Source organism: Grus americana, chromosome 4 (assembly GCF_028858705.1).
Source record: "Grus americana isolate bGruAme1 chromosome 4, bGruAme1.mat, whole genome shotgun sequence".
NCBI lineage: Eukaryota > Metazoa > Chordata > Aves > Gruiformes > Gruidae > Grus > Grus americana.
Genome location: NC_072855.1, coordinates 64178103 through 64191384, shown reverse-complemented (window position 1 = coordinate 64191384; position 13282 = coordinate 64178103). Strand labels below are relative to the sequence as shown.

Genomic DNA, 13282 nt, shown 5'->3' with positions numbered 1-13282 from the left:
AGGCTGAAAGATTGGCAAGCTAACGTACTTTCCACAGCAAAGCATTCACCTGAACTTTTATGAAGAACAATAAAAATGGTTTATGGTCTGTGGAAGAGAACCTAACAATAAAAAAAAATATGCTGAACATATCCTTCCCCCCCCAAAGGAAAAAAAGCATATATACGATTCAAAGGAATTATGAGAACATACGAAGAGACAGCTATAGGACAAACCATGTATTTGTTTTTATGGGATATTCCAGTGTATCTGTTACTGAGGACAGTGTGGAAGTACCCAGTCTGGCTTTAAAGAGAGCTGAGAAGCCAAATTAATCCATCCAAACCTCCTCCTTACTGAATACTGTTTCTGTGACCAAGTTAACTTGTTCAGAGATAATACTTTGTTTGGGAATCTGGCTATTATAATGAAGTAGCAGTCAGAGCCCTACCAGAGGAAAAAAAAAAAAAAATTATTATGGAGGTCACCACAGTACAACAAGGAAGACGAAATCCATTTCCTGGGACCCACTTGAGGAAATTAGCAATTAAATCTGCTCCCAGCGCAATGATCCATCCTTCAGATCACATTCTCTTAACTAGCAAGATCTTTCCAGCACTTCATTAAAACAAAACCAACCACCCTCTCCCTAACATCTCATTAAGAAACAAAGCTCCTCACAGAGCTCACTTGGCTGCCTAACACAAATGAGCAGAAATAAAGCACAAGAGATTCAGGTCTGAACGCCAGCCACAGAAGGTGTTCTGCCTTTTTTTTTTTTTTTTTTTTTTTTTTAAACAAAGCAGCACTGTTCCTTACTCCCGCCCCAGACTTCAAGGTGAGTCACTCCCTCCCCATGGAAAATAGCAATGCCATCACAGTGTGCAGCTGTTTTTCTCCTTACAGAGAGAGCTGGCTGAAGGCAGCGAGCACTGTTCTGCCCCTGGAAGAAGAAACACTTTCGCCCAAATGAAATAATCCGTTTCCAAGACCGAGCCCAACCAGGGGCTGGGCCACCTGCCTCCCAAGCTGCTGCTGATGACCAGGTGCCAGGCCCTCTTTGAACTCTGCACCACTTCTACTCTGGGATTCTTAAAGAGGACCTGAACATGCTTCTAGGAGATCATCCATGAATCAGAAGGTGAATTTTTTTCCTACAGACCTTATAGCGGACAGCGTCTTGGACTTACCTTCAGACAAATGCAGACCTCTTTTCGTTGTTGCTGGGTTTATTTGCTTTCCTTTGCCTTGTATCAAGTTTGATTTTGAAACATTACGGGGGGGGGGGAATGTATTGATTTGCTATTTCAACTTCTAGACAAAAAGCAATAGAGATGTATACTGCTGTGTATCAAGCATTTCTCTGTTTCACTGCTATGCTTTTTTCCTGTTAGTGTATTATTTCTCCCCTTCAATCAACGGGTACGTACACTTTTTCACACTTCATGTGAAAATAACTGCTGGATTGCATCGGACACACTTGTATCACAGGTAAAATGAAGTAATATACCACAGAAACCCCACGGAACTCACTGTGTCTTTAATATTCAGAGCCCTTGCTACGCTGTCCTCTCAAAGCTGCTTAAATGATAACATTTTCCTGAGTTTACCTTTCAGTTGGCCAAGATCAAGCACTGAACAGAATCTCCACTTCAGCCATGCTAACAGCCACAAGTTTGCCCCTAGCTTTGTTCTGACTTAACTATCAGTGGATGTCATAAATTCAAACTTGCATCCTGATGATGGCTCACATTCTTGAATGTTAGCAAACTGCCTTCCACTCCATTAAGAAAATTTGGCCCTCAGCTCATAGGTTTCTGTACCCCTGGGTACCATAGAAAAGACATCACAGAAATCATGCGTATTAAAAGTGGTTTCACTTATTGAGAAATACTGAGAAGACGTGAACCAGGAGGAAGTTGCTAGCATACAGAAGGGGCCAAGCTGCTTTGGTTTCCCAGTCGAAGAGGATTTGGGGTTTTTTGGGGGGTGGTTTTTTGTTTTTTTTTTTTTTTAACATGGAAGAAGTCAGAAGCAGTTTGTAAGCATTTTACCACCTGCAAGTCAGCCATTTTTGAACCTTCAAGGCTTAAAATTTTTTTCTATACTGTTAATCATATGCATTACTTATCCTGGCCCAATTATTATCTTGTGCCTTCATTTAAGAGGTCTGCAGGGGTGGGTATTACATTGGCTTCTGCCATGCATGCAGAGTCACTACAGAACACCTTCACCATGATGTAGTTCACCTCACAGAAATTGTCCAGCTCCCAAGATTTCTTCCATGTCATCTTTCATTGTACTCCTAAGTCCCACCTCATCATACAGACAGAAGACTTTTTGCAGCTTCGGAATCACCTGAAGACATGAGAATGGGTCTCTATTTGGGCTTGCACCATCAGAGGATGACATACAAGTGTTTAACAGAAATACAGGTCCACATCCCGGTTATAAGCCAGCTTCCATTTACTTAAAGGAGATACTCAAATCTTTTCCTACCATCTTTCAGGATCCTCCTATCACTGGACATGTGATAAGCATTCCCTACACACAGCAAATTTTTTAATCATTCTTAAGTACTTATTTTCCCCAGATAGCTAGTTTTAGAAGTACGTAAGTTGTAAAGGAAGAGGCTGCTTAGAAGCATTCAAGGAGCAACAGTAACGAGCCCTCAAAGTAGTCTCCAAGGAGCAACTGGAATCCCTCCTTTGTAGGCTGTTGCCCTTCTCTTGCATAGGCAAAGACCAGCAAGAAAAACAAACCTACGATAAACTACCAATGGCACAGGGATGTTATGTAGCAAAGCGTATATGCTTCTGTCAGCTAATTCTGCTTGGAAGTAAAAAAGCATCCTTTCTTTCTTAGGTTAACACACAAGGACCGTTCTTTAATTAGAACTGTAATGGGTTATATATCACTTTTTTTCCTAGTCTGGTGAACTTCCTACTGAAAATCGGATAACTATAAAAAGGAAAATCCCTTTCAGCTGAAGCATGTCCTGATTGCTTACTCAGCAAGACATCACAGTTCTAAAATAAAAAGAGAAAAAAAAAGAACAAGTTTTTTTTCCCCCTGAAAATTATATAGTCAGCATACTAAGAAAGTACACAGCATTTTTTCCATTCAAGGAACTAGCTTGTCAGTCATTTTTCTTGTCATTTCTTTGAAGGCAGCACAAGGAATTTAGGTAGCCTAATCCTGTGGAGAAAACTATGAGCAGAGTTGCATATTTCCAACCAGGCTCCCCATAGAAACCAAGCTTAAGCATGTCCATTTTCTTGTAATAAGTTTTGAGCTGTGGGGTGTATTTCAACCAAACCGACCACGCCAAGTGTCGCAGATGACAAGTTCCACCTGCTTAGCAGAAAACAGACTCCCTCCTAGTGTCCTCAACAAGCATTAAACCAGGGAGCACTCCATCTTTATTAGCTATCCAATTCCTCAAGGTTGAGACAAAAACCCAAAGAAACTCAGATCACTTCTCAAACGAGGCCAATGCCACCTTTCACCATATGTGCATGACTTCTTAGGAACACCCAAATGCTTCCCATTTGGGCCCATCTGTTTTATCATAAAGTCAAGGTGATCAGGAATTTGGCCAAGAAAACTTCAGTGTAGAACTCCATATTATTCCTGCATCACCTTGTTTTCAGCTACATACTGATGGTACTGGGAAGATGATTTCAGATGGAAAGAGCTGGATGAAACAGATTGAAGGCAGATGTAGAAGGGACACATTTACCCTCTTCTGATCAGATAAGGATGCTTTGCTTCACAAGATCCACAGTTTCTTAAAATGAGTTAAAATAGTTAAAAAGTGAGTAGGGATAGCTGGGTTTCCCAGCTGGACTTTTGTGGTTGGGGTCCAATACAATAACATTAGCAGGGTGAATAGACAGGTCTATTTATTTACTAATCATGTGCTCACCTTCCAAGGGTAACCACATGAGAAACCGAAAAGTCTGTCGGGGGGAGGGTGTTTCCTTTTTCTGAGGGTGGGGAGGTTAGGTAATTATCCTCTGCTTTTCTGTGTGCCCATCATTAAAAGGAAATTGGGTATAACATACCATACCATAGGTCTTCATACTTGTGAGGACAAGCAGCAACTGCTGGAACTTTGTACTGATGTGTGTTTCCCACAAGTTGTAATTTGATGTAAATTGTTTGCTTGACACCAAAGTGGGCTTCATGAAGCCTACTATGCAAAAATCAGTTCCTGTTTCTAAATTGTTTGGCACGTATCTGAAAATATCTAAAGGAAGAATTCAACTGCCTTAACCATACTGTCTAGTTACCATAACCATTTTTTTGTTTCTAAAACCCAGACATACCTAAATCCTCTGAATTCACTATTTATGTTAAAACAGTAGCAGCAGTGTATCAACTACCTGCCTTTACTTACTTTGCTTGTTGACAACTGTAGTCCTGAAAATCTTCTGTCTTCACTTTAAAGCTCCTTCATACAGGTGTACTGTCCACACGGCTAGTCAATTTGCCTCTGCTTCTATCTACACAGAATTAATTTTCCTTCCTTGAACTACACTGCTCTGAAAAAGGCACAATTTTTCAACTGTGCTGGTATGCTGGAGGGAATAAAAGTCATAGTATTGCTGTGACAAATGAAAAAAGCTCTTTTCCTTTTTTAAGTCATCCTATTGCTAGCTAGAATACCATTAAACAAGCAAGATAGTGCTGTTTCAGTTTTGGGACACCAGAACACTGTGGGCTACTATTTCGAAGAGTAAAAACCTAGGATAATCACAGGCCTCTGAACTTACTTCCATCATTGCAATGCAGAATGCTGTCAAAATAGTACTCTTATATCCTTCCTGACAGCACAAGTCACAAGCTTCAGTTCTGGTAAGGAGTGCTGGGACAGGAATACTGCTCAAACCCTCAAATGATACCCAGTGCTGGCTGATGGCAATTATTCATTATTTAAGGTTCCCATACTTTGAAGTATGGGAAGATGAAGATTTCCTTTCAGAACAGTTTTCACTGTTTACAATATCACTAAAACATTGAGTTACTTAGAACCTGATATCCTGCCTCTCACCTCAAACCCGGCTGCTTTAAGCAGAGTAGATTACATTGTTGTCAGATCACTGCAAGAACATTAAAGTGCAAACACACCCAAAAAATGTGATATGGGTCTCAATGCCCAAGGATGCTGAAAAACAAGGGGGGAGGGAAAATATCCTCTTCCTTTCACCACAGTGTGGAAACTCTCCAGAAAGGAACCCATAGTTCTTCAAGTTGGTGTTTTTGGTTTTGTTTTTTTTTTTTCAAATGGGCACTGAAGAACAGAAGAGCATTGAAAATTTAAAACGTGTACAGCCCTTTTGTTGCAATTTTTTTTAAGCAAAGCAACCACAATGAAGGATGCCATGTAAGGCCAAGAAAAATCAGTCGCAAGCACACAAAAATACCCAGACCCACTGATCAGTGTACTTTAAGTGTATTTTTTATTTACAGAGTGGAGATGCCTAATCAGTTATAAGTTTAGACACCTGATAATTCAGCTTTTTTTGTAAAAGTATATAAATATATACATGAAACTCTATGAAGTAAACATTATTAACTGTGATACTTACAAGTAAACATTCACTACTATCCTTATGCTATCAGGCACCTCTTAGAGCTTAAATGCTGATTTCAAGATACCCTCTATAAAATACTGTAACTGTACTAAAAGGGAAAAAAAATCTGTGCCATAAACAAGCCTTGAAAAGAGACTAGTAAAATGTCTTTGTAATAAAGTTTGCCTTGATAAAAATACTGCTTCATCCCTCCCACTCCCCCACCCCATAAGAAACAAATACCCCAAAACAGCTGCAGAACTGCAGGAAGTATTATAAGATTACTTTTTTCTTCTTCTTTACTTTTTTTTAAATTAAAATATTTTTATTTCAGTATTTTATCACATATTAAGGAAGCTGCAAAAAAATGCAGCTTTATTAAATATTATTTACTGTTATACAAAAAATCTCACATATGTGTCCACGGGGCTGAAGACATTAGTGGTATTGTATGAGTTATCCCTTTTCCTTATAACTATATACCTTATTTGGAACAATGGAGAGGCTTTATAGAAAAGACATTTGACAGCAGCCAAAGAAAGGGACTGGAAAACTATTGGCAGAACAAAGAAAATATGTGAGAGCCTCTAGACCTCCTTGCTTCCTTATTTTAAAAGCACTCCTGCCTTAGTATTTCATTTGCCTCTCTGCTGTTCTTCATGTTGGAGATGATTCAGGACATAAAGGACAACTTGATAGCAGAAAATATACTGATCCTGCAAGGGAAAGGAAATCACAGAAATGTGAAAAATGCTTGTACCACCTAAGCAATTCATGCTCACCTGCACTTCGCAGGTGCAGAGCACTTGATTTTAATATTATTTCTACAATTACATGAAGAAACCCCACAAAACAAACAAAAAAGCCACAATGGAAAACTATGCAACCTCAACTTAAAACAAATACAGGCACTCCCCTGCCACTAAAGATATATTTTTATATGGCACATTTATCCTCCTTTCACACCAAAACTACCTCAAGCAGAGTAAGTACATAAGTAGAAATGAAGACAGCAAGTGAATTTCTAGGTCTTGCATCAATGCCAACTAATACAGAACTCAGATACAGTGCAACTTCTTATCTTAATCTCAGTGATACACGTGTGGGGGCTAATACATGTTTTGGGGTGTGAGGTGGGGCTGATTAAAAAATGTGGTTTGGTTTTAGGTTTTTTGGTGTTTTTTTTTAAACTATGATTTGACAATTCCTTCACATTCAAAGAAAAAGTGCAGATTTTAACGAGACCTTGTGATGTCTAACTCTAAGGTAAAGTTAATTAGCTCTAGATCTAGATTATTCCTAACACATTCTGGCTGAGTATCTCCCCAAAGGAGATTTCAAGACATCTCTGGTAGGACCAGTGACTAATAGCAGCACAGTTAGGCCTTCTCTTCAGTTTATAATGCAATTTTTAGCAAAAAAAGCTCAGCTGATTTCCTCTATAACACACGCTTTTGAAGAAGAAAACTCCCAACTTTTTTTAATACAGATCAAAACAGCACAGCATGTTAAAAATTGCATGCGTTTATAACTGTTAAATATTTACTGCTACTCACTGGTATGCATCTGATTTAATTCTCACAACAAAAACGCTGTATTAGAAGCTACAAAGACAATCATTGTGCCAGGAAACTTTCTGTGATGCACACAGAGTTAGAATTCCAGCGTCTTTCCTTTAGCGTATACCTGGGGTAGCCAGACTCACCTCTGTCTGAACCATCCCATGTCTCTGCAGACGCATCGTGCGTACCAGGTCTGAGATGTCAAACTAACAAAACAAACAGCAAGTTAAACATTCAAAAAAATACATACGTGCATATAAAGGAAACATTCCCAGCATCAAACCAAGGAATCTAACTAGGTACATTAAACATTTAGTAGTGAAACAAGTAACAATTCAGCCTATGCATGTCTGGTAGATAACCAGCACGTGCTGTCTCCGGGCAATATGGATGTGGCCCTCCTACATCAGACACCCTCCTCTTGTTCTCCTTCCCTGTGCACAAGCTCTTTTGCTTACTCTTACTGGGAGCTGAGCATGCAGAAGATAGAGCCCCTTGGTCCAACCTAACAAAACGCTTTTTATTTCCCCAAGTCTATAAAGTTCTAGACATTTATTTAGTGGGTGCTTAGAAACCCTGCTGAGCTAAGCATGACATAGCTCATCTTCTCTACAAATTCTCAGAGATTAGCTACAGCAGGCCACTGAAGGACATAAACATAAGGAAGCTAGCACCCTCCTGTGGATCACCCTAGAAAGCATATCCTTGGTTGTGCTGCAAAAGTCAATTTACATACCCTCATCTCCAGCTGAGAAGTTTGTAGACTCAGTTTTTGATTCAGTTGCCTAAACAGATACTCTGGTTGGCTTCTAGCTGCCCTCTAACAGTTCACGGATCTCTGACCAACCAAGTGCCACAACTCTCAGTCCTAATGCCATTTAACACAATAGTTCCACTGAGTACATCCAACCAGATAAGGCAGGCATTTTAACTTTTCCTTCAATAGCCAGAGTCATCATGGCAACACACTGTTGTTCCCAAGCCATACGTCAGAAGTCTGCTATGGTAGGAGATGTCACAGAATCATAGAATGGTTTGGGTTGGCAGGGACCTCAAAGATCGTCTAGTTCCAACCCCCCTGCCATGGGCAGGGATACCCTCCACTAGACCAGGTTGCCCAAAGCTTCATCCAACCTGGCCTTAAACCACTTCTACTGTCCTTGCAAAATACCCTAGAATGCCTCAAATGGCACCTAACAATGTTGGGATTGCTGAGGTGTCACAAACAGGACACTTAACAAGATTCCTGGAGCTAATCCAAGAACCAGCAGATTTTAGAGCTCTTCCTCTGCTGATTATCAACAAAGAAACATTTCACAGGTACTGCTGTTTTACACTATGATTCAGGTTACATTAAGACGCAGCCAGCATGCTACTCTCAAAAGCATGGCATATTCTTTGAACAATTTAGTAGATTCAATGGAACACATTTCCTGCAAGTCAAAAGCACAGCTTAGCCCATCCTCTTGGGTACTCACATCGAGGTCTCTGCTGATTAACCCTAAAACAACGTCTATACAAATAAGGGTTCCCGATCGTCCAATGCCTGCACTGCAATGAGTTATGATAGGTCCCGACTTGTGGACATGCCGCATGTAGGAGATAAAAGTAAGCAGGTCATCTGGTTGAGAAGGGGTGTCATGGTCAGGCCAGGCGATGAAGTTCAGATGGGAAACGTGCCGTACTTCACCTGTCTGAGGTTTAAAAACAATAACAACAAAATGTAACACAAGGGAAGAATAAAAAGACAAAAGGTAAGTTCCCAAAGGAAACTGTCTCAGAAGAGAGGGATTTGCCTAATGAATGTGTTCTGTAATTCAATAAAACAAGAGAAACGATGACCTAAACTGAAAATAACTAGCAAATAATTGAATAGTGTAAGGTTCACTGTGCAGACTGAGCTGATTACATAGAAGAAGAATGAACCAGCCGGACTGAATTATTAGTGAATTTCATAACCCTATATATGTTTCTGTGGCCAAAGGCACCTCGGGAGCCAAAATTTAGTCTCATTAGCATAATGAAATCATCTCCTTGCCCAACTGCCTTCTCGTATAAAGGTCACAAAGTAGTACAAGTTGCAATGAAGAAGAATTGCCCAGTAGTGATCACTGGGCAAAGAGGAGAAGCTGCAGGTTACTGCTTGATGTAGACATTGTGACTGAAAGCAGACAAACCAGACATACAAGGATAAAAATGCCAACACTCAGAAAAGAATTTGCAGCATGCAGAATTAGATTCACTTACCTGAATCTCTTCTAGTTCCAGCACTCTGATGATAAAGCCCTTCAGCTGCTGCAGTCTTACAAGAGCAAGTCGTAGTCTATCATTTATTATGGTGGTTTTATTGAGTACATCTGGCCAGTAACGCTGGCATTTTATCTTTTCTCCTTCAACCTCCTGAGTCATCATGGCAATCACAGTACAGTTTTGCTCCCAAACCATTTGCCAGAAATCTGCTACAGTAGTAGGGAGAGGTCCTTGACATGCAATGTAAACAAACTCCTCATTCCCCACTGGCATGCGAATGAAGCTGGCATTGATGTATCCACCTTCAATCCCGAGAGGTACTCTAGTGGTATCATCTGCAATCCCCACACAAAAAAAAATACCTTAATGTTATGCATACACATAATTAGACCATCACACAATAGAGATGGTGAGCCTTACACACTCACATATTACTTATGTCCACAGATGCTTCCAGATCTTATTAAAAAAAATAAACCACTACAATACTTGCTTTAGGATACTAATCAGTATTTCTCTTTGAATACAGAAAAAGATGGCTAGAGGAGAAATCTAAATCAGCAGACAGGCAGGATATGCACTGTAGCACCTCTGAAACTGAGGCTGAATATTCTTCACTCAGAACTAACCTTTGTCAGTTCTCACTTCTCCTCCACACATCTCCCACCTAACAAACAGAATTTTGTTGCAGGAAATTTACTAACAATAGTATACATGTATAGTTTTCAATTTCACATGGCTAAAACTGAAAAAAATCTTGTCTGGCTCCATATGTGTATCTCATTTAAGACATAGGGTCTGCTGAAATAAATGAAGAATCTGTGAACATCCATCCCTACACCTATTACAGTAGTCTATTGTTCACTCATCTTAAACTACTCTATAAATGCTTGCTTTAAATGTGTAGAAAATGAGTGGCAGATTTATATTTTTCCCTACTCAGTAGCAGAACTAGGATTGGGAATCAAACCATCCCACTTCTGATCCAATTCATCTGATCATACAGGTGGTGACAAAATATCAACAGTGAACTTCAGATTAGTTAGGACTTACAAGGAAGTATGTTTTTGTATCTGTTCTTTTTCCTGTTCTCCTTTGCTTGTCCAATCAAACACTGATCCAAAGGTTTTAACTCCTGAAGGTTCTGTAAAGAAGCAATTACACTTGCATTATAAAGTGCAGAATGGTAACAAGTGTTAAGAGCAGTTATGTAACCAAGTCTTTCACAGACAGAATAATTTAAAAAATACATCCTAATGCAGAGATGTAAAATAATTCCATCACAGAAAGGAATCAAATTTCACATAGCTAAGAAAACGAAACAAAACAAAAAACCTATTACCCAATAAATATTTTATCTCATTCTACCAAAAAAGAGATCATGTAACATGGTTGACTTAAGATTTTGGAAAGGCTGTTTTCACATTCTGCAGCTAGATTTTGCAGCCTTTGTTTATGCCTGTTAATGTTATATTCACTTGGTAATCTACCAGAAGTAAGATTGATGTAAACACACTTTTGAATTTAATTCCTGGTTCAAACTAATCTTATCTCTCAGGAGCTAGCTAGTGGGGGGAAGGGAGAGAAGTCTTTGGTAAAAGAATTAGTTTCATCCCTTTAGAGCTGCAAATTAGGGAACTGTGGCATTTAAGGCAGTGATGAACCAGCCATTCTATTTCTAACTGTTTCATACTAGAAAAAAGGACTTTAAAGGACAAATAGATACTCACTTCAATCTCTTTAGAAGGGACTCCCTGTTCCAGCAATCCACGCAACATCCTGATCACTGACTTCAATTTGGCTCCTGAGTACTTGCCTCCAGGGAGCACGTTCACAGTAGGGAGTGCAGAAATTTCTTGATTTGTCACTAAAGGGAAATCTAGCAAAAGAACAAGACTGATTGATATAAAACAAATAAACAAAAAACTAAAACTAGGGTGCAATGTTGGATCTCCTCATTGCTGTTCACCACTGTACTACCTGTTTTCTCTAGAATGCCTCCATACACCAGAAAGAGTACACAGATGTCCTCTCAGTATGACAGGCAAAACCAAATTAACTAACAAAACCAGTATGAAGCAAAATCAGCTTTGATGAATCCAGTAACAAAAGGAAGTATTTTCGTGAACTTCCAATAAATACATTGAAACAAACTTCAAATACGTTTTAAATGTAAGTTCTTCACACAATAATCTACAAAATTGATGAATGCACACAGGAATGAATTCAGAACTCTCCACTTAAACATCACAGATTGTGACTTTGTTTTTAGCACTTATACTCAACATGTCTTTCAAGTGGTAATAGTAAAGATGTGTTAAACGCATCCGTTTATTCCAATAAAGCTTGCTTTCTATCAGGCCTTCAGTGTTTCTCTGAAACACAACAAAATTAATAAACCACGAGTCTCTCTGGTATTGCAATTAAAAATGTCCTAAATCTACTGACTTAGTCTAAAGGTTAACATAGATTATCCTTTTTCTTTTAATGAATGCAGAAAAAAGGCTGCTGTATATGAATTTCAGGAACCGACATTTCTAATGCTATCTCAGAAAGTAAAGACCAGATTCTGCCAAACACATCAAATTGAGTAGTGTTCCACTCTGCCACATCAAGCAGCAGTGGAAGAAGGAGAGTCAAGATTCAACTCTACTACAACTACAGGCCCAATATTGCCAATACTTGTTCTTATTAACTCTTACGCATTTTAAAATTCGCTTCTGGCATTTTGTCTATTTAATGTGAACCTCAGTTTTCCACTGATTATTTGTTAAAATTCTTGCCTTTATTTACACATTCCTGGCTGATTGATTCAATTGGCAATTCATCACTTCCCCAGGTGATTTCATCTTCATCTACTTGGCTCATAGGAGGTTGTGGAGGAGATCTATAAGAGGACAAGGTATGGAAGTAAGAAAGAACACCTAGAAATGACCAACACATTTGCAATCTAATAAAAAATTGCCAGAAAGTAATTTATAGCTACATGTATTTCTGGACTGGATCCATACCAGTAATCTCAAAAAACCACTGTTTTTCAGTTTTGTTAAATCCCCAGTGGGGATCTGAAAAAGGTAACAGTGGAAAAAAAGCCAGGAAGACATGAATCTGGTAATAACTATCACTGCAATTACTTTTCAAAGGCTAAGCAGTCAAATAACATCCAGTAGCAGATTTGTACCGTTCACATAACTCACTACCTATACACGAGAATATCTATGTTCAAATGCAAGTTTTCTAGATTTAAGATGGCGAGAAACATATTAAGTATTTGAGGTCACACTGTCACTGCTTGTGCAAAGTCTCAACCCAAAATTTCCCAGAAACTTAATCAAAACATAAAAATAAGTATATACACTTTGACTGAAGCTTCACTTAGACTAAGGACTAAAATTATTTAATGCGGAGAAATGATCTTGGGAATTTCCAAGATTCAAGGTAGCTCAAAATAACAGCTAGTAACTTGGCCAGGCATATCCTTAGTTTTCCATGTAAAAAAAAAAAAAAAAAAAAAAAAGGCCCAAGCACCCAAATGGGAACAGATGGACGAGTGGAACTATAATGTTTTGTTTCTGTGCTCTAAAACCAGAAAAATTAACATTAATGAAGCTTATAAAGATTCAAACTGAAGATAGCATTGTTTGAATGTTTTCTTCACGTGCAAGTACCAAATCGTAAGTACAATGCCAATTAAGTTATCTGGAGCCATTTGAACACAGACCAGTTACTTGTTATAACCACCTATCAAAGGAATAAACAAAACCGGGCATAGTAAGCAACATAACGCTGAGTAGTTTTCAGACAAATTATAACCTTTTAAATAACAACGATAGACAGAGTGCAATTCAACAGACATTGCACAGATATTTTACTGGGTTTGTTTTGGGGTGGTTTTTTGCTTGTTTGTTTGGG

At 38.8% G+C, this 13282-nt stretch overlaps 1 protein-coding gene across 8 annotated transcripts in view; it reads right to left on the bottom strand.

Annotated features, from left to right (window-relative positions):
• Positions 1-5809: 5809 nt before the first annotated feature.
• The window catches only part of PTPN13 (protein tyrosine phosphatase non-receptor type 13), a 124428-nt gene continuing 116955 nt past the window's right edge, over positions 5810-13282 (bottom strand). For all 8 annotated transcript variants that reach the window (XM_054823794.1, XM_054823793.1, XM_054823796.1 and 5 more), the window contains 7 exons: positions 12154-12257; positions 11101-11249; positions 10424-10514; positions 9368-9705; positions 8599-8814; positions 7264-7326; positions 5810-6274 (listed from right to left, as the gene is read on the bottom strand). In XM_054823794.1, coding sequence (XP_054679769.1) covers positions 6194-6274; positions 7264-7326; positions 8599-8814; positions 9368-9705; positions 10424-10514; positions 11101-11249; positions 12154-12257 — 1042 coding nt within the window. In that variant the 3' untranslated portion in view covers positions 5810-6193. The remainder of the gene's footprint in view (positions 6275-7263; positions 7327-8598; positions 8815-9367; positions 9706-10423; positions 10515-11100; positions 11250-12153; positions 12258-13282) is intronic.